We start from the raw sequence: 27875 nt of genomic DNA, 5'->3' as shown, positions 1-27875 counted from the left end.
TCAAAGCAAGTTCGATGTAACGTGGTTTCACCTATAACACGGTAAGATTTTTGGCTCCCGAGCACAGCGTTATATCAGGGTAGAGGTGTACTTTGCTCAGAGTGGCATTCTGTATTGTCCAGAATAAAATGTAGACAATGTATGTCAGTATTTAAAATAACTGAATGCCTGCATACTCCCTGTAAGGAATTTAAGGTCTTTTTAAGCTTACAATTTTGTGTGTGTGGATCAGAGAGACAAGGTGAGTGAGGTAATATCTTTGATTGGACCAACTTCTGTTGGTGAGAGAGACAAGCTTCTGAGCTACACAGAGCTCTACTTCAGGTCTGGGAAACTAACTTAAAATGTTGCTGCTAAATAAGTCAGTCATGTATCTGTCGATGCCTTCGGACTCTTTAATATGATACTATTTTAATAATAACCTGGGTTATATTTTCAGGTTAAGTATGTATACTATACAGGAAAGAGGAAACTTGTGCTAATGTTCACTGATAAGCAGATGGAGAAGTAAAATCTCAGTCCCTGTGAGAGTTCCTCCATATTAATTGTAGCACATTAGACAGTGATCTGTTATAATACCCAGAAATGCCAAAATCCCTTTGGTGACCTTAATTAGGTTCCATTCTCTTTGTTTTACACAGTCTTTTGGCTTGTTTTATTAATATTTTGGTAAAAGGAGAGGGATGAGATGGTGGAGGTACATTGAGGTCTAAAGTGTGGAACTCCCCCCCCCCACACACACACACACACTGGGAAATAGGGCTTATATATATATGGACCAATAATTATACTGCTTATAAAAATAATTCTTTTAATTGCAAAGTCACATCTGCTTTTAAGTCTAAATGTCAATGAGTTAATCATTTCTGAGCCTTATGGGAGAGTCCTACAAATTTCTCTAGCAGGGATATAATTTTCTATTAAAGTCTATAGGTGAATGTTAAAAATTCTATAAAGAGGAGATCACCCTCTAGGATTCATCCCTATTAATTTTTACAGGACTTTTCTATGAGAAGAAAAAAGGGAACATTTTATCAGTCTTCTAGGCAGTACTTCCAATGTTTGCTCCGACACTTTCTCAACATTTTTGAGCCAGCAGAAGGAATAAGTGAAGACATGGTATACCCAACCATATGCCCTCCAAACAGAGCACCGGGTAAGGAATGATTCAAGAAACACATTTAGGGCCTGCTTCAGAGAGGTGCTGGGTGCCCTCAATACTCATTGCAGTCAGCAAGAGGCAAGGGGCTCTAATACCCTTAGGACTGCACAGTTAAGATGTGATTTCATTTATCATGGAGTTTCTTACATATCATCTTTTAGTGCCTTTATATCAAGTGTGATCTGTTTAAAAGTCAAAGGGTGAATTTTCCAACTGTCAGTACAGCATACTCAACATGGGCTATGGAAATCAAGGAATGGATTCTGACTGCCACTTACACTATCACTAGGAATAAAGATTTTGTCATCAGAATTTAGTAGACAGGGCTGCTGAATAGGAGGCACAATAGAAATCAAGTATCAGAGGGGTAGCCGTTTTAGTCTGAATCTGTAAAAAGCAACAGAGGGTCCTGTGGCACCTTTGAGACTAACAGAAGTACTGGGAGCATAAGCTTTCGTGGGTAAGAACCTCACTTCTTCAGATGCAAGTAATGGAAATCTCCAGAGGCAGGTATATATCAGTGTGGAGATAACGAGGTTAGTTCAATCAGGGAGGGTGAGCTGCTCTGCTAGCAGTTGAGGTGTGAACACCAAGGGAGGAGAAACTGTTTCTGTAGTTGGATAGCCATCCTACAGGCTTTTGTATATTGCCATACCTGATATCAGAGAACACTTCAACCTCCCTGGCCACACAATAGCAGATGTAAAGGTTGCCATCTTACAGCAAAAAAACTTCAGGACCAGACTCCAAAGAGAAACTGCTGAGCTCCAGTTCATTTGCAAATTTGACACCATCAGATCAGGATTAAACAAAGACTGTGAATGGCTATCCAACTACAGAAACAGTTTCTCCTCCCTTGGTGTTCACACCTCAACTGCTAGCAGAGCAGCTCACCCTCCCTGATTGAACTAACCTCGTTATCTCCACACTGATATATACCTGCCTCTGGAGATTTCCATTACTTGCATCTGAAGAAGTGAGGTTCTTACCCACGAAAGCTTATGCTCCCAGTACTTCTGTTAGTCTCAAAGGTGCCACAGGACCCTCAATAGAAATCAAGTCATTCTTCCATGCTTGTATTGACTCTGTGAGGGGTTAACAGGAGCAAACATTTGGTTTTGTTAAAGTAAGCAGACTTGACTTAAAAAAAAAAAAAAAAAACCCACAGGAAGCAGATTTTCTGGATCAAAAAGTCCTGAAGTGAGGGGTCTCCTGTAAAACTCACAGATGAAGAGTGTGATGATGACAGTTTTATGTAATGGCTGAGATGGGTGGCTATTTCAGTCAAGCCCAGCGTGATCATTATGAAGCCCATTGTGGAAATTATTTCCAGGGATAGGGCTGGAAGGTGAAGTACTGGGTTTACTGACAGTACTAGCCAGACAGTATGATGGTCTTCATATGGGCGGCACGTCAGACCTTGTCACAAGAACAATCACATTTCTGACGTGGTCTGGGAGGCAGAGATGTCTATGGAATGAACTATTGAAGAATCAAGGTCAAATTCATATCACAAATTAAATGTAAAAATCGTACTGTGGGAGCAGAAAGTCTTTCTAAAATGTTTATGAGGTTTGGTAGTTTATTATGATATGGAACAAAGAACAGATGACTGGCATCCGAAAATGTATAACCATCTCTGTGGCGGGTAGGCACTCAATATTATTTGTTTCTCTTTTTCCTTCCCTCTGTTGGATTTCATGAGGAAAGCTGTTCTTGTAGCATCATGAGGTATTAGCTGTGGTTTAATGTGTGATGCTTTAGGGACAGAACTCTCATTAGCAATCATCACACAAGGGTGTAAATCCTTCTCTATCAGGAAGAGAAAATATACAACTAAAGCTTGTATAGTGAGGCAAGACTGGTACTGAGGCTCTTATGCCATTTTATTATGTGCCATTATGGGCTGTCATTCACTGCTGTAAAGACTTGCATCACTAGCTGCTTCTGTCTTCACCACGGACTAGTTGGAGTGGAAGGTCTACTTGCTATTCAGCATCTTATGTTCCACACCACATTCATATCTTTGTGCTGATACAGAAGTGTCCATAACAATAAAAATGGCATTTACAAAAAAATGAGTTTCTCCTCTCTCCTGCCAGATGTATAGAACACCACAGGAAAATGATGCATAAGCTGACATACACACGGGGCAGCTGAAATACAAGGGGTCTCCTCTGTCTTCCCTACCACCTGGCTGCTATGAGGGTAGGTAGTCTCCCCTTTCTCTTGACCCCCCCCTCCCCCCAGAAGGGATGAATTTTCCCCATTTTCTGGCTCACAGATAGTGTATGGTGAGGGTATTTCTCCTTCTCCCTGCTGCACCCTTCTGGCTTTTGGTGAGAATGAAAGAGAATTCCAGTGGCTTTTTTCTTTCTTCCCCTCCCTGGGTAGAGGGTGGAGGAAAGCAAAGCCTCCCTAGCACCTGCTTTCTGACGTGTACAGGGCAGAGGGTAGGGAGCATCAGACAGCGAATGTATCATACTCTTGAACTCCATTAGAGCCACTTGCTGTCGCCCTGAAGAACCACATGCAGTCCAAGATCCATAGATAGAGGACCACTGCTTTACACCACTCAGTTGGGTGCAACTAGTGTCCTGTTAGAGGCTAGGAAAAGTAAACTATTGTCACTAGTTACTGCAGTTCAAGAGTAGTTCTATTAATATCCGGAGAGCACAAAAACAGAAGGGAAAGTAAACACTTTGTGAACAAGTTATTTATTTTATTGCTCTGGTACCATATCAAGGATTAAAGTATTTGGGTCCAGTTATGGAAAAGAGGGAATAGGATATTTTTTCAACAAGTACCTCACAAACGTGTGTTCACTGTAGAATATAAAACACATCAAAGGAGGCTAACAGTCAGTTTGGTTTCTTGGCAATGACTGTTAATTTACAGTAACTTACAATAGATGACAATATTTATTTCAGATTCTTGTAAATAATTTTGATTTTAACACTATATTTGGAATCCCACATCTCTACTTTGTGCGTTGCCTTCCAGGAGGCATCAGTGAATCCCCAGGCCTCAGCCAGTACGCATTACCCTCTCAATCCAACCAACAAACCTAGAAACTCGGGCATAAACACCAGGCTTCATGGCCTCTGCACAGCCCAGACCCCAAGAGGTGACGCCATGAACGAAGAATTTTTCTTGCTCAATACATATTAGGGGTCCTCCACTGTCACCCTACAAAGAAGAAGAAAGAGGGTTGCTACCTTACTGAGAGCACAATATGCAAACAGTAACATGCGGGTCAGAGGCACAGAAGGGGAAATATCTCCACAGCCAAGTATGTGGTCATAAGAAAACACTTCAGCTGGGTCCAGGGAGCGATGCTTTCCCTGCCTGCATGTTGGGTTTTTTTGCAGTGGTGCCAGTTAAGGGACCTGGTGGGGTGTGAATGTCCTCTGTGTGGCCCCAAGGTTTTTGGTCAAAGTTCCATACGTCGTGAAGATTGTTAACTTGTCACTTTTAAGCAGCAGTCTTATAGTAAATCATGGCTGTTGCACCACTTCAGCTGAGTGGGTGAAATGCCACTGAAATTTGGCCCAGCCACCACTCCGTCCGGATGGAGGGGTGGCCAGGCCAAATGGTGTTGCGACCTGGTGCATAGGGAGTCTATTCCTGTGCAGGGGAGTCCACGGAGAATTCAACTCCTGGCAGCACCAGCTCATGTAAGAGAGGGGAGACTACTGGTACAAGTAGAATTCATTTCTTACTGGTATGCTGCACCAGCTAAAGGGGGGAAGGGGCATGTGACTCCTCAATTGACCCTACCCTGCCCCCAGCCTGGGCCCCATGCTCTCCCCCTCCGCTCCCCTCCCCATGATCCATTGGGGGGGGAGCTCTGTCCTCCTCCCGCTGTGCTGGAGACTTCTCCGGAACCACACCAGTGAAAGGAGCAGAATGTGGGGCTGCCCAGCGGTCCCACATCAGCAGCTCCTCTGGGATGGCTGTACCATCCCCATCCCCGCCTCCAGCCTTTCCACACAGCTGCGTCTCCTGAGTCCTGTCCGGGGTCTGTACAGCAGCCCCGCCAGAGGACAGAGCTGTGAGGGTGAGGCTAAGGGCAATAGAGCTGCGGGGGTGAGGCTAAGGGCAATAGAGCTGCGCCGGAGGAGCTGCCGGCGTGGGCTTCTGCTCCTTTCGCCGCTGCGGTTCCTGGGAGAGTCCTGAACTGTAGGGCTCTCCTGGGAACTGCAGTGGTGAAAGGAGCAGACTGTCGGGCGGCCCCACACCAGCAACTCCTTCGGTGCAGCTGTACCGCCCTGAGTCCCGCCTCCAGCCCTGTCCTCCGGCAGGGCTACTGTACAGACCCCAGACAGGAGACGCAGGGACACAGCTCTGTGGAAGGGCTGGGGGCGATACAGCTGCACTGGAGGAGCTGCTGGCGTGGGGCTGCCCCATGTTCTGCTCCTCCTATGTCTTTCCAGTACGGCGTACTGGCTATAAATAGCGTACTGGTATGGCATACTGGACCATCCTGCCCTACTTGCACTGCTGGGGGCAACTCCCCAGCTGAGGGTGACCTGGGGTCCCTGCTGGGAAGAGGCATGAGCAGGCACCAGAAAAGGGTCTCTGCGGGGGGTGGGCAGGGACTGGAATTCACACACACACCCCTGAAATCTGAATTGACAATATTGCTTTTTTGTAAAGCTGCATCTTATTGACAGTACTCGAGACAGCCAGTCATGAAACATATTTGTAGAATCAGAGAAGGATGTCAAGGGGCATTTGACTGCACAGTTAACCCTGTTCTTCCGCCATTGAGTTCCTCTCTCTCCCACCCCCACTTCCTTCCTTCAGAACATCCCATCAGTTCTACTCCTCGCCCGCTGAAGCTTTGGCTCGTCAAGTGAGGTGGCACTACTACTGTTGCTACCAATGCCTGTGAGAGAGCTGACTCCTCTTCCTTCTTACTCCCAATTCCTCCTACACAGTGATACCCACACACACCAAGTGGGAGCTGGGGGAGAAGCAGAGGGCAGTGAGCGTAGTAAATAAACTGGTCAGGGAAGAGAAAGGAACCTTAGCAGCTACCCTCTCACTAACCCAGCTGGCAAAGAGAGCATCTCCTCTGAGTGACTGGGGGGATCAAAGGGTTTAAAAAAAACTTTTGGCAGCTGGCCGGAAAAGCAGGAGGCAGCACTGGAAAGCTAGGGCACAAGAGAACAGATCTGAGCTTCTGTCCAAACTCTAGACATTCAGTAGCTTCTTCACACCCTATGTCCCACCTGGTCACAAATTTACTGCCTGTAAATATCAGAACCTCGATTCAAGTGCATATGCCCATTGGGTGACAGGCACATCACGGAGATTTCTGCATGCTCAGGAAATACCATTAACATTGCTGGTCCAGGAGGCCTCCTCAGGCAGGTTCATATTTACTTTCAGCCGCCTTTACCAAGGAGTCCCAGCTTTTCAATGAGGAAAGTTCCCAGCTTGATCCCTTTATTCAGATAGGTTAAGGAGCATTTCTAAAGTCCTTTCACATATTCAAGGAAATCAGAAAACTGGAAACACTTCAATCCTAATCCTTTGGACTGAAAAAAAAAAAGCCTTTCTACACTTATGAACATTCACCACTAACACGCTTTCCCCTAAGAAGAGAAGTGTCTAAGGAATACAGCATGGAATACATACACACCGGGTCAACTGTAGATTTTCACACCTACTCACTGCTTGGGATGAGGGGGACAATCTAGCTATGAATTATCTCCAGCTCTGGTTGTACCAATGGGAGAAGGAGCGAGGGAGAACTAGATTCTGTATGTATTTTCAGCTCTTCACTTCAAGAGGGTATTGCGCCATGAGTTGCTGAGGCTAATACTGTGCCCCTAAAGGACAGAGCCCAAAGTGTCATTTGTCTTGTTTATGCTTAAAGCCAGTTTTGATGTCACCAGTCTTTTCTTACCTGGCAGCTGTCAGTACCACCATCAATATTCCCAGCACAGAGCTCATGGTTTCTAACTCTTCCATTCAGAAATTCGGGGCGATTGCACACTTTATTCTCTATCACAGGGAAGCCAGTTTCTTTAAGTTTACCTTCTCCACCAGTACCTTTGTGAGTAAACAACAAAATAAGAATAAATTGCACAGATAAATGAACTCCAGAGCAGAGGCAGTATGATCCCCTGGATAGGGTGTTGGCCTGGGAATCAGGAAACCTGGCTTTTGTTCCTGGCTCTGCCACTGACTCACTGTGGGCCTGATCCAAAGCCCGTTGAAGTCAATGGGAGTCTTTGCCCAAGTCACTTAACTTCTCTGAGCCTCATTTTCCCCATCTAAAAATGGAGACAATACTGATTATTTTCCTTTGTTAAGTGCTTTGAAATCAATAAATAAAAAGCAGCAGTCGATACTCTGTTAGTATTGACACAGATTGTTTAGTACTGATAGGATTTCATTAAGGTGAAATAGCAGCACGGCTGATTCAGCAAAAAAGATGAAGAAATTAGCTTGGATTTATTTTAAATCTAGCTCACGTCTGTTAAACCTCAGGGTGGGAAAATCTGTAATGGTCAAAACACCTGGAAGCCAATGTGATGTTGGGATATGACATTTCAAATATGCATCTACCCACCTGCAAGATGCCACAGACCCCCCCTGAGGCCAAAGAAACCCACAGTTGAGAGCAGGAGTCTGACAGACCGTTTGCTTGAAACATCATAAAGACATAGGTCCCAACCACTGTGGAGACTGGGAATGCTGAGTCCAGACGCGCCTCGCATCTTGAAGAAGATGGGTTTTTAAGAGGCGGGTCTTAAAGTGAGAGTGGTGGTCTGGCAAACAGGTATGTGAAGGACATTTCTTATGTAGGGGTGAAGATGGAAAAATGTGCACTGATGGGAGTGGGAATCAAATGGGGGTATTGTCATTATTATGAACCATGTGTACTGGCTAAGGACCAACCAAGAATAGGCCCCAATGTGCTAGGCACTGTACATGCACAAAGTAGCTGATCGTCCCGGAACAGCTTGCGGCCTAAGCAGACAGGACAGACACAGGATGGGGGAATGGCATCACAGGTATAACTGAGGGGATAAAGAGGTTGGAATAGGAGGCAACATTCTAGTCAGGCAGGGCCATGTGGCAGATTTTGAAAGTGTGGACAAGAAGTCGCCTTCTGAGTAAGGATTGGAATCTCTGTGAGAAAGTCATTCAAGAGAATGACCTAAGTCAACATCATGTAGTTTAGAGTAGGGGCAAGGCTAGAAAAATTTCCCTCCTGACTGTGCAGAAACCCAAGCTGGGGCAACAGACAGGAGGATAAAGAGGGAAAGAGTTGACAGATTTAGGTCTGATTCTCCTCTCACTTTATACTGCTTTTATAAAGGTGTAACTCCATCGATTTCAATGGAGCACTCCTGAATTGTGAGAGTCAAACTCAGAGAGAGAGGGAGATGGAAAGAATGACATTGCTAAATGATATTTGCTGTATGGTAAATACTGATGTATATTGATTTGTTTTTTTAAGCACAGAGGGTGCACACATTTGGGGTTTGCATTGATCTTTCAACTGCACTGAATGTGCCTCACCTTGTGTTTCTCCCCAGCCAGTCACATAGCATTCTGCTCTGTTTCCTAACATCACATTTTCTGAAGGCAAACAAGCTGGGATCACTTCATTGTTGATTACTGCAGGACTGAAACAAAACAAAATGAAAACCAAATCCACAGACGCATAGCTTTAGCTGGTTTGTCCCTGATACCATTTACATTCTGAGGCTCTGGAGGGAGACTTGGTGCACAATGGGCTTGGTTTTCAGAAGTGCTGAGCACTGATCCCCAAATGAAGTCAAGGAGTATAGCCCTACAAGTCTTGAAGTTGAACATTTTTTTAAGTGAGGTGTTCTCTCAGGCCCCAAACAGCTTTCTTCTTAGGACCCTCCCACAGTGTGGTGCATGTACGGGCAAGGGGAGAAGTGACGAGCAGTTGGAGAGACTTGGCAGATCCTTCTGGAGGGGAAGAAATAAAATTAAATAAATCAGAGAATTTGCCAAGCCACAGCGTGACAGATCTGATTTCAGAGGTGCCTGCTTGGATGTCTAAGCAGGATCCTGGACAGGGCTTCAGGCAAATGCAAATATACACAGGCATTTTCAATGTATAGCACAAGAGATGCCTGACTATTATTGTATCGGGGCCCAAATGCTCAGCCCATCATTAAGTACTCAGATGGGCTGGGCACTGGGTAGTTCCACCAGAGGAAGAAATCCTCCCACCCAGGCCAAGGAGCAGCTATGGAGCGGAGGCACCCCATGGCCATTACTGCAGCCCTATCTCTCCCCTTCCTCAAGATGGGAGACCATGATAGGAGCCACAAGGCAGAAGATGCTCCAGCCCTACCCCTATTTCTGTTCCACTTCCACCCACCCCTCCTCTGTGGTGCTGCCACTTAGCAGAATTCCAGCCTGTGGGGAGTCAGGAAGGCACCCTCTTTTGCAATCCCCCAAATTTGTCTCCTCCCTTCCCAAAATTGTGTAACAGAATCACACTGTTTCTGTTGGCAGGGGGCCCTCCACATACTTAGATGACAGAGCAGGATCTGTCACATGCCTAAACATAACCATCTTGAGTCTTAATTGCCCACATGCTAACAATGCAACTGGACTGCTCGGGATTCAACCAAGATTCAGATGCTGGATGCTTGGGGATCTGATTCTTTCCTTGCACCTTGTGCAATCATTGACACCTGTGTGACATGGGCATAACACCCATCTCTTTCATCTTGGAGAGAATATCTTCTGCAGCAGAAAACAAGAAATTCATTTCTTTTTCAAGATCCACAAAACCTAGCAGGTCTCAGGCCATTTTCCATGCATTGACAAAGAGTCAGGTTTAAATAGGATTGCTTTAGGATCCATATGAAACTCTTCTGACTAACTCAGGGGCCCTGCTCACACTTCAAATTGTGGCTTGCGGAGGTTGAAAAGGGAACAGAGATTTTTCAGGATCAGATCATACCTCTGACTTCTCTCCAAGTTTTGACTCTTGATTTTAGATGTTCTAAGAAACTCTCTATTAAGCAGTAGTGGATTTAGGGTTAGTGGGGCCCTGTGCTCAGCTTCATTTTTGAGGCCCTTCCTTGGGACCCAGCCAAGAAAAAGAACATTCTCTCTTATCTCCCGCCCCCTCCACCCCCGTTTGTCAATCTTTTTTTCTTCCTCCTCCTCCTATAAATAATAGGAAGTAAATGAAAATAAAGTGAGGTACCTTGTTTTTGTAATCTAACATTTTTCCACAGACCACTTGAAAATCACTGAGGGTCTCAGCGGACCACTTAATGATCTTTCCAAATATTGTTTGTACCGTTAACTAACTATTGTAAAGCACTTTGGATTAGAGCGCTTTATAAAAAAACTTAAAAAAACCCTTTGGGTGAAGGGTCTGGCCAGGATTTAGGGTGCAGGAGGGGGCTCAGGGCTGGGGATGCAGGGTCTGGGAGGAAGTTAGGGTGCAGGAGCAGGCTGGGGTTGGTGTGCAGGGTCTGGGAGAGAGTTAGGGTGCAGGAGGGGCTCAGGGCTGGGGATGCAGGGTCTGGGAGGAAGTTAGGGTGCAGGAGCAGGCTGGGGTTGGTGTGCAGGGTCTGGCCAGGAGTTAGGTGCAGGAGGGGCTCAGGGCTGGGGCAGGGGGTTGGGGTGTGGAGCGCTTACCTGGGGCAGCTCCCATTTGGTGCGAGTAGTGCAGGTGGGGATTGCGGGGGTGCAGGAGTCAGGGTGGGCAGGGGGCTGAGTGTGTGTGAGGGGGCAGGAGTGTGGGGGGGTTGCAGGAGTCAGGAGGGCAGGGGGATGGGAGTGTCTGAGGGGCTGCAGGAGTCAGGGAAGGCAGATGGCTGGGGGCATGTGAGGGGGTGCAGGAGTTAGGGCTGGGAGTGCAGGGTCTGGGAGGGAGTTAGGGTGCAGAAGGGGCTCAGGGCTGGGGCAGGAGGTTGGGGTGTGGAGCGCTTACCTGGGGCAGCTCCCTTTTGGTGCGAGTGGTGCAGGTGGGGATTGGGGGTGTGTGTGCAGGAGTCAGGGTGGGCAGGGGGCTGAGTGTGTGTGAGAGGGGTGCAGGAGTCAGGGCTGGGAGTGTGTAAGGGGGGTGCAGGAGTCAGGGAGGGCAGGGGCTGAGGGTGTGGAGGGGCAGAAGTGTGGGGAGGTTGCAGGAGTCAGGAGGGCAGGGGGATGGGAGTGTCTGAGGGGCTGCAGGAGTCAGGGAAGGCAGATGGCTGGGGGCACGTGAGGGGGTGCAGGAGTCAGGGCTGGGAGTGCAGGGTCTGGGAGGGAGTTAGGATGGAGGAGGGGGCTCAGGGCTGGGGCAGGAGGTTGGGGTGTGGAGCACTTACCTGGGGCAGCTCCCATTTGGTGTGAGGGGTGCAGGTGGGGATGTGAGAGGGGTGCAGGAGTCAGGGCAAGGAGCATTATTAAACCTCTTGGGATCCTTTTGGAATGTGTTTGACACGTAAGTGTAATTTTGATTTATTTAATACAGGAATGCAACTTGAAAAATTCTGCCTGCCATATTCCTTTAAAATCTCTTTAGTCAAACCACGTAATTTAACTATGTTTCATCTTGAGAAAAGAAGCTTGATGGGGGACCTATAACAGTCTTCAAATATGTTAAAGGCTGTTATAAAGAGGACAGTGATCAGTTGTTCTCCATGTCCACGGAAGATAGGACAAGAAGTATAATGGGCTTAATCTGCAGCAAGGGAGATTGAGGTAAGATATTAAGAAAAACTTTCTAACTATAAGGGTAGTTAAGCTCTGGAATGGGCTTCCAAGGGATGCTGTGGAAATCCCATCATTGGAGGTTTTTAAGAACAGATTAGACAAACACCTGTCAGGATGGTCTAGGTTTACTTGGTCCTGCCTCAGCACAGGAGGCTGGACTAGATGATGTCTCCAGGTCTCTTCCAGTCCAACATTTCTATGATGGAAACTGGTCTGTTCTGTAGTATTTTCAGTATGCTGATCTGTCATTAATATGTATTCTGCATAGATGTAAACACATTTTTGAAGCTTGTAAGAAATGCTTAGAAATGACTTTATACACTTAGTGGTATGGGTAGCCTACTGTCACTTCCACCCCATGTATTTGTCAAATCTAAATCCAGACAAGGACACTCATGACTTTAGGGGGAAAGCCTTGGCTGAAACGATACCTGCGCATCTTCAGCAAGGCAATGTCTGCCCCATTAGGTTCCTTGAATATTCTCTCAACATCTCGGATTTGCACAGACGCCTCATCTGCCTTTTCAGTGTGTAGTCCAAGGAAGATTCTATATGAAGAAGGTCTTGATGACCTGAAAGAGGTGATTTCATATGGTGAGGTTCTATACAGATAATCAGAGCTTGCACCCCTGCTGAGTGGGGAGCAAGTCCTGGAGAACTGTAGTTGATAGGGAGCTGGGACATACTGATGATTTTTGCAAAAATCTAAGCATTAGTTATTTTTTAAAATGTTTAGCTCTGATAGTTATGAAGAAATCCAGAGTCTATAAAGTGATGTCATGTTTTCTTCCTGAATCTGCAGATATACTGCTCCAGTGGCTCTGCTGCTGCTCAGAACTTTCCCAAGTAGCAATAGTGGACATGTGATCAATTTCACAGCTGCTACTCAAAATCCTATGAGGGAAGGTGCATCGTGGGTACTGTGAAAATGACAATGTTTGACCAAGATACAAGCAGCAACAGAGGCAGGTAGCAGAGCTATTTACTGGGGAGGAAGACCCGAAACAAGATGTAGACATATGCTCTCCCCCTCTGCCCCAGCAACCAAGAGACTGGGAAAAGGGTAGAAGAGTGTTGACACAAACCCTCCTTATGCAGCAGCAGCCAGACAGGGGATTGATAGAGTGGTGGAGCGCCCATCTGTCTTTGCAACACCCAGAAAAGTGGGGGAGGGCAGAATGGTGCCATGGTTAGAATGAGATGCTAGGAATAGGATGGGGGTAGAGGAAGGAGGAACTCTGGGAACTCTATCAGCAACCAGAGGAAGGTAGGCATGGGAGGGGTGGATGGGGTGCACAGATTACTACAGTGATGGGTGTGGTGTTCAAGAGCTTACATAAACAAGGGAGCATCACTTTTATCAGGCATCGACCTACCAGACACTGATATGAAGGATAGCTCCTTCAGTAAGTTCAGGAGATAGCACCCTGATATTAATCACAGCATCCTTCCTTTTAGCTGAAGCCAGGGTGGTGGGAGCGGGTAGGCTTCTCATCGGGGTGTTTTCACTGTTATTCCCACTAAATCTTTCATATTGAGCTAAAGCCAGTGGTAGGTAGAGTTCTCTAGCTAGTAGAAAATTTGTCACACTCTAGATCCCAGAATATTAAAGGAACTGCCACATGAAATCTCAAGCCCAACAGCAAGGATTTTTAATGTATCTGTAAAATCAGGGGCCATACCCTATGACTGGAGAATTGCTAATATAGTTCCTATTTTTAAGAAAGGGAAAAAAGTGATCCAGGAAACTACAGGCTCATTAGTTTGACCTCAATTGTACTCATGGTCTTGGAAAATTTTTGAAAGGGAAAATAGTTAAGGACATAGATGTAAAGGGTAATTGGGATAAAGTATAACATGGTTTTACAAAAGGTAGAGCTCTTTCTTTGAGAAGATAACTGATTTTTTTAGACAAAGGAAAAGCCCTAGATCTAATCTACTTGGATTTCAGTAAGGCACTTGATATACTTCCACATGGGAAATTATTAGTTAAACTGAGGAAGATGGAGATTAATATGAGAATTGAAAGGTAGATAAGGAGCTGGCTAAAGGGGAGACTACAACAGGTCATACTGAAAGGTGAACTCCAGCCTGGAGGGAGGTTACTAGTGGAATTCTTCAGGGATCAGTCTTGGGACCAATCTTAGTTAACATTTTCATTCATTACCTTGGCACAAAAAGTGGGGATGTGCTAATGAAATTTGCACATGACACAAAGTTGGGAGGTATTACTAATACAGAGGAGGACCAGAATATCATATAAGAAGATCTGGGGGACCTTATAAACTGGAGTAATAGAAATGGGATGAAATTTAATAGTGCAAAGTGCAAGGTCATGCATGTAGGGACTAACAACAAGAATTTTTGCTATAAGCTGGAGACTTATTAGTTGAAGCGATAGAGGAGGAGAAAGATCTAGGTGTATTTGTCGATTACAGGATGATTATGAGCCGCCACTGTAATGCAGCCATGAAAAAGGCTAATGCAATCCTAGGGTGCATCAGGCGAGATAGGGGAAGTGCTATTGCCATTATACAATACACTGGTGGGACCCCATCTGTAATACTGTGTTCAGTTCTGGTCTCCCATGGTTAAGAAAGATTAATTCAAACTGGAACAGTGAAGAGAAGGGCTACTAAGATGATTAGAGGACTGGAAACCTTTCCTTACAAAAGAAGACTCAAGGAGCATGGCTTGTTTAGCCTAACCAAACAAAGGCTGGGGGAGATATGATGGCTCTCTATAAATACATCAGAGGGACAAACACCAAGGAGGGAGAGGAGTTAGTTAAGTTAAGTGCCAGTGCTGACACAAGAACAAATGGCTATAAACTGGCCATCAACAAGTTTAGGCTTGAAATCAGAAGAAGGTTTCTAACCATCAGAGGAATGAAGGTCTGGAACAGCTTTCCAAGGGAAGCAATGGGGGCACAAAACCTAACCAGCTTCAAGACTGAGCTTGATAAGTTGATGGAGGGGATGTATGATGAGACTGCCTACAATGGCATGTGGCCCATCTGTGACTGCTAGTAGCAAAAATCCCCAATGGCCAGAGCTGGGGCACTAGATGGGGAGGACTTGGAGTTATTACTGAGAATTCTTTCCCAGGAGTTTGGCCAGTGGGTTTTGCTGACATGCTCAGGGTTCAACCTATCGCTATATTTGGGGATGGGAAGGAATTTTCCTGCAAGTCAGATTGACAGAGATTCTGGGGGGTTTTCGCCTTCCGCTGCACCATGGGGCACAGGTAGGGTGACCAGATGTCCCGATTTTATAGGGACAGTCCTGATATTTGGAGCTTTTTCTTATATAGGCACCTATTATCCCCCACCCCCATCCCGATTTTTCACACTTGCTGTCTGGTCTCCCTAGTCACAGGCCACTTGCTGGTTTAAACTTGAGTAAATGGGGGATTCTCTGTAACTTGAAGTCTTTAAACCATGATTTGAGGACTTCAGTAACTCAGCCAGAGGTTCAGGGTCTATTACAGGAGAAGATGGATAAGGTTCTGTGGCCTGCAATGTGCAGGAGGTTAGCTTAGATTATCACAATGGTCCCTTCTGGCCTTTAGGTCTATGAGTCTATGTAATCATATTTTTGGCCATCTCTTTGTATCAGAATCTGAAAAACAAAGCAGTTCTGGTCTCAGCTGGGATTTTTCATCTATAAATGTCATCTATGTGACAGTTTGAATGCAACAATAAAACTGCAAATATTGTAACTCTTATAGCTACAGCAACCATGAAGTCAGATGACTAGATACTCTGTTTTGGATGCAGAGTTTTGCTTATTAAGGTCTCTTCAAGTATTCCACTAACATTTATTATGACATGAAGCTTTCTTTTCAGCCATCAGTGTGTCAGCTTCACATAGCTCGGTGACTCCTCAAGATAGTAAGTTGCTCTCTTGAGATATCTGAGCATCTCTCGTTTATTACACATGCACAAAATCAGGGCCTGACTGTGCTGCCCTTACAGATCTGAACAGGTACATTATTCAGTAAGGATCCTCACTGTTACCCTCTCTCTTTCTCTCTGCTCTAACTTGAATGAACTGAGCTTGGGCATGAGAAGTAACAGAGCAGTTAACCACTGTAAGAGCCATCATGTAGGTGCAGCATTGGCTGGTTAAGAACATAAGAATGGCCCTACTGGGTCAGACCAAAGGTCCACCTAGCCCAGTATCCTGTCTTCCAACAGTGGACAGTTCCAGGTGCCCCAGAGGGAATGAACAGAACAGGTAATCATCTAGTGATCTATCCCCTGTCGCTCATTCCCAGCTTCTGGCAAAAACCAGCTTCTGGTTCAGACAGATCAAAGAAACACCTTGCCAGGCACATTTTTTCCCCTTTGATATTCCTCTCCAGTTGTAGGAAATAGCTGCAGCTGGCTACAACAGACACTTACCGCTCTAAGCAGTGTTTGGCGGTAAGAACCCACTGTGGGGCTATCAGAGTGCCACCACAAAAGTGCATGTTGAAACTGGAATAGAAAGGAAAGGCATGAGATTAGTTTGAGAATGTGAAGTTAATTCTCCACTATCACAGCAATGCACAGTGAGGACTACTAGTAAACTATCAACTTTGCTTATTCAGGAGCTTTTAGGATTCCCAGATTTTATTCTACAGATCATGAGAAAGTAAATACTGATTTTCATCAAGAGCTGAGGTTTGGTTGGCTCAAAACATGAGAAAAGATAGTTGACACCTATCTTGAATTTTGAAAGATTGTCCCAATTTCAACAGGAGTGTTCTGTGTTCAGAAGTATAATCAATATTATGACATATATTAACTAGGGCTATCAAGCGATTAAAAAAATTAATCGCTATTAATCGCGTGATTAAAGATTAATTGCACGATTAATCGCATTGTTAAATAATAATAGAATACCATTTATTTAAATATTTTTGGATGTTTTCTATATTTTCAAATATATTCATTTCAATTACAACACAGAATACAAAGTGTACAGTGCTCACTTTACATTTATTTTTATTACAAATATTTGCACTGTAAAAAACAAAAGAAATAGTATTGTTCAATTCACCTCATACAAGTACTGCAGTGCAATCTCTATCATAAAAGTTGAACTTGCAAATGTAGAATTATGTACAAAAAAACTGCATTGAAAAATAAAACAATGTAAAACTTTAGAGCCTACAAGTCCACTCAGTCCTACTTCAGCCAATCGCTCAGACAAACAAACTTGGTTACAATTTACAGGAGATAATGCTGCCCGCTTCTACTTTACAGTGTCACCTGAAAGTGAGAACCGGCATTTGCATGGCACTCTTGTAGCAGGCGTTGCAAGATATTTACGTGCCAGATGTGCTAAAGATTCATATGTCCCTTCATCTTCAACCACCATTCCATAGGACATGCGACCATACTGATGATAGGTTCTGCTCGATAACGATCCAAAGCAGAGCAGACTGATGCATGTTCATTTTCATCATCTAAGTCAGTAGAAGGTTGATATTCATTTTTGGTGGTTCAGGTTCTGTAGTTTCTGCATCTGAGTGTTGCTCTTTGAAGACTTCTGAAAGCATGCTCCACACCTCGTCCCTCTCAGATTTTGGACGGCATTTCTGATTCTTAAATCTTGGGTCGAGTGCTGTAGCTATTTTTAGAAATCTCACACTGGTGTCTTCTTTGCGTTTTGTCAAATCTGTTGTGAAAGTGTTCTTAAAACAAACATATGCTGGGTCATCATCTGAGACTGCTATAACATGAAATATATGCAGAATACGGGTAAAACAGAGCCGGAGACATACAATTCTCCCCCAAGGAGTTCAGTCACAAATGTAATTAACGCATTATTTTTTAACGAGCATCATCAGCATGGAAGCATGTCCTCTGGAATGGAGGCTGAAGCATGAAGGGGCATACAAATGTTTAGCATATCTGGCACGTAAATACCTTGTAGTGCCGTCTACAAAAGTGCCATGCAAATGCCTGCTCTCACTTTCTGGTGACACTGTAAATAAGAAGCAGGCAGCGGTATCTCCTGTAAATGTAAACAGACTTGTTTGTCTTAGCGATTAGCTGAACAAGAAGTAGGACTGAGTGGACTTGTAGGCTCTAAAGCTTTACATAGTTTTGTTTTTGACAGCAGTTATGTAACAAAACATTTGCAAGTTGCACTTTCATGATAAAGAGATTGCACTATAGTACTTGTATGAGGTGAATTGAAAAATACTGTTTCTTTTATCATTTTTACAGTGCAAATATTTGTAATAAAAATAATAATATAAAGTGAGCACTATACACTTTGTATTTTGTGTTGTAATAGAAATCAATATATTTGAAAATGTAGAAACATCTGAAAATATTTAATACATTTCAATTGGTATTCTATTGTTTAACAGTGTGATTAATCGTGATTAATTCTTTTAATCGCGATTAATTTTTTTTTTTGAGTTAATCGCATGAGTTAACTGCGATTAATTGACAGCCCTAATCTTAACCATTTGGTTTGTGGTGTCCTACTGGACAAATTGCAAAAGCTTGTAACCCTGCATAGCTGTGAGTAGGTGACTTGACCTATAGCAGTGATAGACATATATCACGGATGCCAAAGTATACAATTTTCATTGTCTCAAGGACAATATTTTTTATGGTGACCAGCAGATTTTTGTGGACATTTTCATCGGATCTTTTCTTAGCACTGCTAGATCTGTATAACCAACCACAACCAACATGACACTGAAAATGTTAGATCATGGAGATTATGGTTTTGATGCAGCTCTGATCAAAGTCAATGGAAATATTGTCATTGGCTCCAATGGAAACAGGACTGGATCCTGTATAAGCAGGGATGACAGAAAACCATCTCTACAAATTTTAAATTGCTGGCTCCACCCCTGGGTCTAAATCCTGATGGCAGGATACAAATAACTCCCGTTGCGTTCAATGGGAATTATTTGTTTCCCATGTCAGTAAAATTAAAGCACATTTTGGAATAGTGGCTCAAATCTGCCCTATGTAAATGTTTAGGATGAAATAGGAGGGGTTCTAGTTAACTAAATTATATTGACTAGCTCGGGACACTCTTGTCAAGAGGAAAAAAGGTTGTGCAATATATTTTGTTTAAAAGATTTATTTTAGAGGCATTTCATTTTGGAGGCATTTTTAGGGAGAGATCAAGACTAATCTCCAGAAGGCGTCAGCTCCATGTACAGAAACATGAAGAGTTAAGTCCTTTCTGTAAAGTTGTTACTAAGGTGTCCCCAGGTAGTGAGGTGCTTTGTAAGTTGTAATGCAATGTGGAATAGTTATACCTTGTCCTGAGACTGATTTGCCAGGGCCAAGAGTGTGGATTTGAAACACACCCGCCCACAATCCTTGTAGGGCACAGCTTTGGAGCAGTCTTGGCTTTTCCACACTCATATTTGGGAGGAGCTAAAGAATGAAATGAAGTCAACCTGAAGAATTTTAAAGCAACTGTTATACCATCCACAATATATTTAAATAAACGGAGAGAGGAAGGCTATTTTATCTTTACACCTTCTCTAGCTTGTCACTCTTTATGAAGTGATTACACAGCAAAAACTGCAAAAACATTGTTAGGTTATTCTTTCCTGGAACAGTTAATTATGTCTGTGACCAAAATATTGCTTTCAAGATGACAACACATTGATTTATATGGCAAAGAGTTTACAGATGTATCATTTGGCTATCAACAAGTCAGAAACAAAATAGGGCTAAAATTACAATAAGGGGGAAAGAAAAAAAAGAAAACACATTCCCCAAATTGCCTCAGTAAGTATCCTTCCATCTCTGACCGAGTACAGCAACCCTAAAAGCCATAACTTCTGACTGCATTTAAACTAATCTGTAGCAATGGTAAATGAAGTTCAGTCACTGTCTCTGTGTTCCCTGCCAATGGATAAGCTTTCAGAGCTGTCCCTCTTTAAAAGTGTTAGGGAAATCCAGGGCCATCCTCTCCACCGGGGTCTGAGCCAGGGCATAATGGTGGGCAGCTTACGGCTGCCTCCCTGGATCACCTGCTACCAGCACCCTCTCTTCTCACAGGGTAAAGTAAAGAACTGAAAATAAAAATAAAGTTTCTGCCCTTCACAATTTCACCAGTCCTTTCTTTGCAGGAATGGTCAGGCCACAGTAGCTCACTGGGGAGTGCAGTTTACTTCCACTGTCTTCCTGCCACTTAGCTACTCTCTCCAACCTCCTCCTCCAGCCTTTGGAGGTGGGGTGGGGTGGGGTGAGGGTGCCTGGGCCCAGAACAGCTCTTTAACCCCTTCTTCTCTAGTGTGGAGTTTGTATACCCCAACAGTGACCCACCACAGTAAAGCCAGTGGGGTTGGTTTACAGGTGTGGTGTGTGTATCTTGCAGAATCCCTTACTCTGCTTACCTGCTCTGTTCTGGGGTTTGGTCAGGGATACTCACCAAAGAACAAGCATCATGTGTCCATCTTACAAGAACACAGAGTGGAGAAATTATATACATTCTTTGGGCAGGGATTGTCTCTTTGTTTTATGTTTGTACAGTGCTGAACACAGTGGGCCGTGGCCTCTAGATGCTACCGTAGTACAACAACACATAATTAATTAGCTGACAGGCAATCCAACTCCCAGCCATAGGCTGTATTTTCAAGCCCTTTTGCGTGCACGTTAGGTACAGCATAAGCACATATTTGCATATACATTAATTTAATTTTTTAAAGGTTTCCACTAGTTTGGTTATTTTTAGGGAGAGATCTCTCAAAACCACCTTTTATTAGTTACTGTTTCAAACAAGTTGTTTTGGGAAAATGTCTGTGGTCCATGTAATATTTGCCATTACAAGCAAACCAGAGTGCTCATGTTTTTCTGAACTTTCAAAATCCTATTCCAGAGAGCTCAAAAGTTGGAGCTACATCTTGACTTCCATATTCAGTGAGACCTTCTATTTAATTCAGTGGGTCCCAGGGTTTTGATTTGCACACAGTGTCTTGGATATGAATTATTAACCCTTGCAGAATAAATAAATAAAATCTTTAGAAAGCATGTAGTGGGGATAGTCTCATTTCAGGTCACTGTTGTTGTGGTTATTTATTTGTATTGCAGTATGGCCTACCGGCCACTACCTCATTGTGCTAGACACTGTACATACATAACAAAATGCCAGCCCCTACCACAAATAGCTTACAATGTAACTGTAAGACAAAAGACAACAGGTGGATACAACAAACATGTGGGGGTGGAGAGCACAAGGTAAGAGTGAGATGATTATGATCAGTGTGGCAAGCAGCAGTCACAGCCCACCGCTGCCTGCGTTTTGTCAGATGCGTGCCTGCAGCTCCTGTTCATGTGTCCCAGAAGCTAGAATACAAGCCTTGCTCTTTAAATTCAATAAAAAGCGTGGAGTAAAACATGCGCTCTTCAACGCTTTCCCTTTCTTGACCCCCAAATGCCTTTCAAGTAAAAAAATTAAGGGGCTTTGCTCTTAAATATTTAGGGCCAGATGCACTCCCCAGCCACCATGAAGGGCATTTTGCCAGGGAAGGGCAGATGTAGTTTTATGTCTAGGGCTACATCTACACTACAGGGAGGAGTCGATTTAAGATACGCAAATTCAGCTACGTGAATAGCGTAGCTGAATTCGACGTATCGCAGCCGACTTACCCCGCTGTAAGGACAGCGGCAAAATCGACCTCTGCGGCTTCCTGTCAACGGCGCTTACTCCCACCTCCGCTGGTGGAGTAAGAGCGTTGATTCGGGGATCGATTGTCGCGTCCCGACGGGACGCGATAAATCAATCCCCGAGAGGTCGATTCCTACCCGCCGATTCAGGCGGGTAGTGTAGACCTAGCCTAGGACTGCACCCCTCCAGCAGAGGATCCCAGGGAGATGCACTAAATAAGAGTATCTCTAGGTCAGCCTGGCTCAGCCTTCTCCTTGCTTGTGCCAGTTGACAGAATAGCAGTGAAAGCAACCTGCAGATTTAAGGCCTGATCCAAAACACACTGAAGCCAATGGGAAGACTCCCATTCAAGTCAATGGGCTTTGGATCAGGCCCATAATCTGGGGTGGGGTTTAGTTACAACTGCGAATAAGAACCTCTCTGTAGAGTTTGCCCAAGATGTTTTAAGAGTGACTAGTGATGTGGGGTGCTTCAGTTTTTGGATGACTACCTCCAGCAATGACAAACAGCATATTCTGTAGAGATCGGACAATCTTGTCACGATTACGCACCCAGGGCTGGTGCAACCACTAGGCGAACTAGGCGGCCGCCTAGGGCGCCTAGTGGTTGAGGGCACCTAAAAGCCCGCTCAGGCGAGGAGGTGGAGTGGAGGTGAGCTGGGGCGGGGGGGCGCGGGGAGGGCCGCCCACAGTAATGGGAGGCGCACAGGGAAACCGCTCTCTGCCTCAGATCACCTCCACTCTGCCTCCTCCGCTGAGCACACAGCCCCCGCTCTAATTCTCCTCCAATCGGTGCTGCAAGCCTGGGAGGGGATGAGAATTAGAGCAGCGCCGGCGTGCACAGTGGAGGAGGCGGAGCGGAGGTGAGCTGGGGTGGGCTCCCGGGGCGGGGTTAGCTGCCGCAGGCGGGGCAGCGGGCGGGGTTAGCTGCTGTGGGCGCGGCTCCTCTGGTGGGAGGGGTGGGTGGGCGTGGTTAGCTGCTGTGGGGGCGACGGGTGGGGTTAGCTGAATAGGGGGTGGCACAAGGTGGAAGTTTCGCCTAGGGCGCGAAACTTCCTTGCACTAGCCCTGTAGGCACCACTTTCTTATCTAAACTTTAGCTGATCATTACCAGCAGATGCTGTTGTCAGTTACATGGAGCTATAATTTGAAATATAAAGCTGTTGTTAAAGCCTGTCTTCTCCACTCAGATTGAAAAATAAAATTACCCATCGCAAGTGTCATAAAACATTTTCAAAAGTGTAAATGGGGGAGACAAGACTCTTTAAAGAATAATTACGGCACTTGGTGATTTCACAGTATTCCCAGGCTTTCCTCGGGTCTGTCGTATAGCACCAAGGACCATTAATATCTCCGTCAGGATTCCTGCAATACTGTAATAAATACAGAAATGAACAAAGAAACAGTAAAGCCCTGAATATTAGGAAGGGAATTAAAAAGTTATTGATTTATGCTTTTATAATAATTAAAAGTTTTATAATAAAACTAAATGTTGGATTTTTCCCCCCAGACACTATTTCACTGTTTTGTCGATAATCAATTATTCTCATTGCAATAAAATCCTTTGTTTTCTTTTTCTCAAAACCGTTAGATGAATTTAGTGAAATGTCATGAAAGTAAAACTGATACAACTTTCTTCAGCCAGGCAAGCCACAAATAGCAGAGCCAGCCTGAAACTCCAATTGCGCCTATGGACTCAAGGGTACAACAAACATAAGATGGGACTTTCCTACAGTGCACAGTGTTGGCCTAACTCTGTTACCTCTGAAGTCAATCAGAGTGGTTAAGCCAATGCTAAGCACATTTCCAAATCCCACTTTGTTTTTAAGATCTTGAGGAGATGGCAAAGAGCATCTGTTTTGAGGTTTGCAAAGGACTCCGTATGTCATGGGGCCAGGCAGGTACAGTGGAAGCTTCTCTTACATAGCTTGCCAATGCACATCAATCCCAACCTGCATATCAATGCTTAAATACCGCAGTGCTAAGAAATGTCTAAATGTTTCCTCTCCTCTCCACCATTTGTGTCAGTTGTGAGCTGCCCCCTGAGAAGGCTGCCAAATCTGCTGAATTCTCTTGTGGGTTTTTTTGTGAATAAACATACCCAATATCATTAGCATATGTTTTTACACAGGCTTTTTCCTGAGTTAATACTTAGGAGGGAGGGAATTGCTTTGGATGTGGGGTGGGAGCTAGAGTCTTTTCTATTGGGAAGGTGCTATGGTGTAAGATGTAATTGATTTTATCTGCACTCAGAATTTTATCTCAAAGCATTTGAAAAAAAGAACTGCCAAACAGGCTCTCGCCCCAAATTCAGCCTAAGGCATTAACCAGTTATGCCACCTAGCAACAGTTTAGGGGCAAATCCATCTCCCTGGACTCAATCTGAAATTCTGGGCCAGGTGCTTGGGATTTGTGCAGGTGGTAGGAAGGGGAATGAATCTTTCTCCAAATACCAAGGAATGACCATGGCATAGCCCGTGTGATTCCCTCTCTGAGGAATACACATTTCATATCAAATTAGTGAATTATGTTTGGATGCATCCATTAACCTTTCCCAAAATCAACCCCCACCCAAATGCAATGGATAGTTCTGATAAATATGCCCTACATGAAAGAAAAGCACTTCTGCTGTAGATTACAAACATAACAAAAACAAACAACGGGGCAAAAGTGTACTCATGCAAGTAGACTTGACTGGTACTTGCAGATCCATTAATGTCAAGGGGACTATCAAAGCTGCCAAGATTTGGGTTTCTCCAGGTGCAGCATTTCTTATGGATGAATGAGAGTGCAGAATTCCAACTCTAAAAGTTCAGAAATCAGGAGAATTCTTTTTAAAGCTATTGTTGTCAGTGTTTCTTTTGAGTTCTGAACTTCCCCTGGGGTGTGTGGCCGTTAGAGTGTTGCCAGCTCCCCCACAGGGGCTGTCCATAAATTACATAACACATTAGGGGATGGGTTGGTCCTCAATTGTGCATGTTTGTTTGGTTGGTTGGTGTTCCAAGAGGTCTTGAAAAAAATCACCAAACAGCCCCAAACGTTCAGAGCACAGTGAGCTGGCCCAGATGCAGGAGCTCTCGCTGGCTGGAATCTCTACACCATCAAGCAGCTTCTTCCCAGACCCCAACATTCTAACTCTCTACCCCACCAACCCAGCAATTACTTAGACACCTCCTAATCCCCACATCAGTTTTGCTGCCATACAGCCCCATATCTGCCCCAAACCCAATAAATTATGCACCCCAGGCCCCCACATCTCCCCCTCACCTCTCAGAGCACCTCTGCTCCTCCTGCAGCTCCACAGGTTCTTCATCCCCCCTTCCCATATGAAGTGTTGGAGGGTGCAGAGGGGAAGGGGGAGGGAGACTGCAGACGGACCCATTGCTCCCAGAACAGGAGGAAGAGGAGGGAGCAGAGCCATCCTGAGCTCTGCTGGGCTTTTTCTGCTCCCTCCTCCCGTGAAAATGGTGTCAGCAGCTCCCTTTACCCGCTCAGTTTACCTCAAAACCAATGGGGAGGGAGAGCACAGCCTGCTGCAGCCCTGCTCCACCCCAGGAGGCAGGGAAGTGGGGCAGGCAGCCAATCAGAGGGAGTTTATCCCCCTGTAGGGTTTGGGGACTGGAATTTCTCACATCATTGGGAGTCTGGCTCCAGTGGAGGCCAAAACCACATTACTGAGGATGAAATGGAGGGAACTGGCAATGCTAAGAGTGCCCCCTGTGCCCCACACACACCCTGCTGCAAGCCATGGCAGGGGTAGGATATGGAACCACACAAAACTCGGCAGCTGTTGGGTGCAGGGGGGAGTGTCAGGGTAGCTAGAGGGGCGCTGGGGTAGGAGGGTGGTTGTGCGGTGGCTGTGTCCTGGGATGGGTCATAGATGCTGGCTAGAGGGGTGTTTGAGGAGTGTGCTGTGGCTGGAGAAGCCTGGAACCAGTCTTGTGTCCTCCCCTTCTGTCCCGGCTGCTTCTGCTACCACAAACTGCTCCTTCCAGCAGGGGAGGCTACCTGCAGATCTGTTCACTTGAATAAGAGTTTTTACATGATCAGGTTCTTAGTTTGTCCTGAGAAAAGTAAATTAAAGTAAGAAGCAACGGAGGGTCCTGTGGCACCTTTAAGACTAACAGAAGTCTTCTGTTAGTTTTAAAGGTGCCACAAAACTCTCTGTTGCTTTTTACAGATTCAGACTAACACGGTTACCCCTCTGATACTAAAGTAAGAAGAGTTCTTCAGTGTTCCACAAACACGTCAGAGCAGAAAGAGTGACTGCTCAACAGCAGGAAGCATTGTCAGAACCGCTGCTTACGTTTTTCTCCAGCCCTGCCCGTGGATGAGTCACTGGCGTGAAATAATCATGGCTGTGAGGTTTCTGCGAACTCCATTCTTGACAAGTCTTGCCACTTGCAGTGGTTGCTCTTGTGCCACGATAGTCTATACCGTTGCCAACTACACAGTCTGTAACTAGGAGAGAAAACAAGAGGGTGATTTTTTGCTGTGTATCACTTGACCAAATTCAGAGGTTATGTGCTTTTGGTACTTACATGCCCTGTGGTGTAGCAGAAAAAGTAACTAGCAGGATGGTATAAGAAAGTATGAGATAGCATAGGCTAGGATATTGCTGGAGATGGACAAAATACTGATAATGAAAATGTTGTTTGTTTTTTGTCAAAAAGTGTGTTGGGAATTCACAAAATGTGTGAATTTAGAGCAATTTTATGAAATTCCAATTTTATTTCATAATGTCAGGCCAAATATCTTCTACAATCGGATTAGGAAAACACAATTGAAAAAGCTCCCATTACACCAAGTTCCTTGCTTGGTTTGTGTCACTGGGGCACTCGCAGCAGAACCGCAGGTTTCAGAGTTAACCATTAATGAAGATGAATGGGGCAGTTCACACTTCTCTGAGCTATAGTTTCAGTCTCTCTGAAAACGTATGCAGACATCATGCATCGCTTACACTGGGGCCACATCTTGAAGCCTTTACTGGCAGCCCTGAATGTTAGAATATTTTTTAAAGGAAAGGTTAGATACAGATGACCTCACATAATTCTAGGAGTCGGCCTCAGGGATATGTCTGAAGCACTAATGTGTATGGGCTTAATGGTGCAAGTTGTTAAGGGTTGGCTTCAATGGGACTGCTCACATGCTTAAAATTAAGTACCTACTCAAGCATTTTGATGGATGGAAGCCATATTAAATGCTATAGGACTTTGACATAATGATAATATTTTTCTGGTTACCTGTTTGGGTGGCTGTCGTTGTACGAAGGGTTGATATCATAGTTGGCTGAGGGGGCTTTGGAAAAGTCATTTGTGTATGGTCACACCGCTTCAGATTGCAGTATTCCCATCTCACAGTGGGATCAATGGTGTAACACCACGGGGCTCTATCACCATCTGGGTTTCTGCAATAGTTCTGCCTCAAGTCCCTACAAATGTAAATACAGTGTGTTCTTATTCATGCTAAGGCACTGAAAGAGTTTATGGGAACCTCCTACAAAAACAAGGTATGCATGTAGGCACTAAAGAAATTGTATATTGTGATACAGCAGGACCAGGGAGCAGTAGGAGAGTGGTAGAAGGGAAATATATAAACCCTAGGCTAATTAAGGTGTGGTTCTCTGTAGACTAGGGAGGGTTGCTACAGGTTAATTGGAGCACCTGTAGTCAATTAAGGCCCTGTCAGAAACCTAATAAACCCCCTTGCTTCAGGCAGTCATGGGGTGTGAGAAAGGAGAGAGGACTGGAATTTGGAGGTGTGTTGCTGAGACTTGAAAGACCAGCGAACTGGAGGAAGGGAGACCCTGCCTCAGCAGGACAGGGAGACTCCCTCCCCCAGTGTCAAGGACTGAGGGTAACCCTACCCAAGGGGGAAGAGGGTAAGAAACCTGCAGGGGTTGAGAGGGGCTGGGGCTCAGAGTGAGGAACAAACCAAGACCCCACCCCCGCTTCTCTCCTTTACCACCTTCGCAGGCCACTTAACAGGCCCTTGGTGCCCCAAGAGCAGGGGCAAAGGGTGGTATCTTAGCCCCTGCCAAGAAAAGCGCAGGATCCCCCCCCCCCCCCTACCAACATCGGCCATTTTGTCACAATATATTTATTTAACATATATAGCAGAAATTCTATTGCCATCATGTGAAAAGAAAACATCCTTTATGGCTATTATATCAGCAGAGAGCTGAAGTTCATATTGACCTCATAACTGGTAACATGATCCTTTTTTATGCCTGAGGAAACATAAAACAATCTTTGCAGAATTTTAGCCAAAAGCTATGCCAATATCACGATTTGCTGAATAATGACTGGTGTCATAATATTATTTTTAAAACAGACAAATGTATACAATAGTAGA

At 44.8% G+C, this 27875-nt stretch overlaps 1 protein-coding gene across 1 annotated transcript in view; it reads right to left on the bottom strand.

The window, feature by feature from the left end:
• Positions 1-3862: 3862 nt before the first annotated feature.
• LOC128834693 (plasminogen-like) overlaps positions 3863-27875 on the bottom strand; it is a 62687-nt gene continuing 38674 nt past the window's right edge. The window contains exons 11-19 of the mRNA XM_054023699.1: positions 26765-26952; positions 25828-25982; positions 22801-22894; positions 19160-19280; positions 16287-16361; positions 12313-12453; positions 8705-8811; positions 7080-7225; positions 3863-4351 (exon numbers count right to left, since the gene is read on the bottom strand). Coding sequence (XP_053879674.1) covers positions 4190-4351; positions 7080-7225; positions 8705-8811; positions 12313-12453; positions 16287-16361; positions 19160-19280; positions 22801-22894; positions 25828-25982; positions 26765-26952 — 1189 coding nt within the window. The 3' untranslated portion in view covers positions 3863-4189. The remainder of the gene's footprint in view (positions 4352-7079; positions 7226-8704; positions 8812-12312; positions 12454-16286; positions 16362-19159; positions 19281-22800; positions 22895-25827; positions 25983-26764; positions 26953-27875) is intronic.

This window comes from Malaclemys terrapin, chromosome 3 (assembly GCF_027887155.1).
Source record: "Malaclemys terrapin pileata isolate rMalTer1 chromosome 3, rMalTer1.hap1, whole genome shotgun sequence".
NCBI classification, from domain to species: domain Eukaryota; kingdom Metazoa; phylum Chordata; order Testudines; family Emydidae; genus Malaclemys; species Malaclemys terrapin.
The sequence above is the reverse complement of the archived record's forward strand: the minus strand, read 5'-3'. Positions and strand labels throughout refer to the sequence as shown.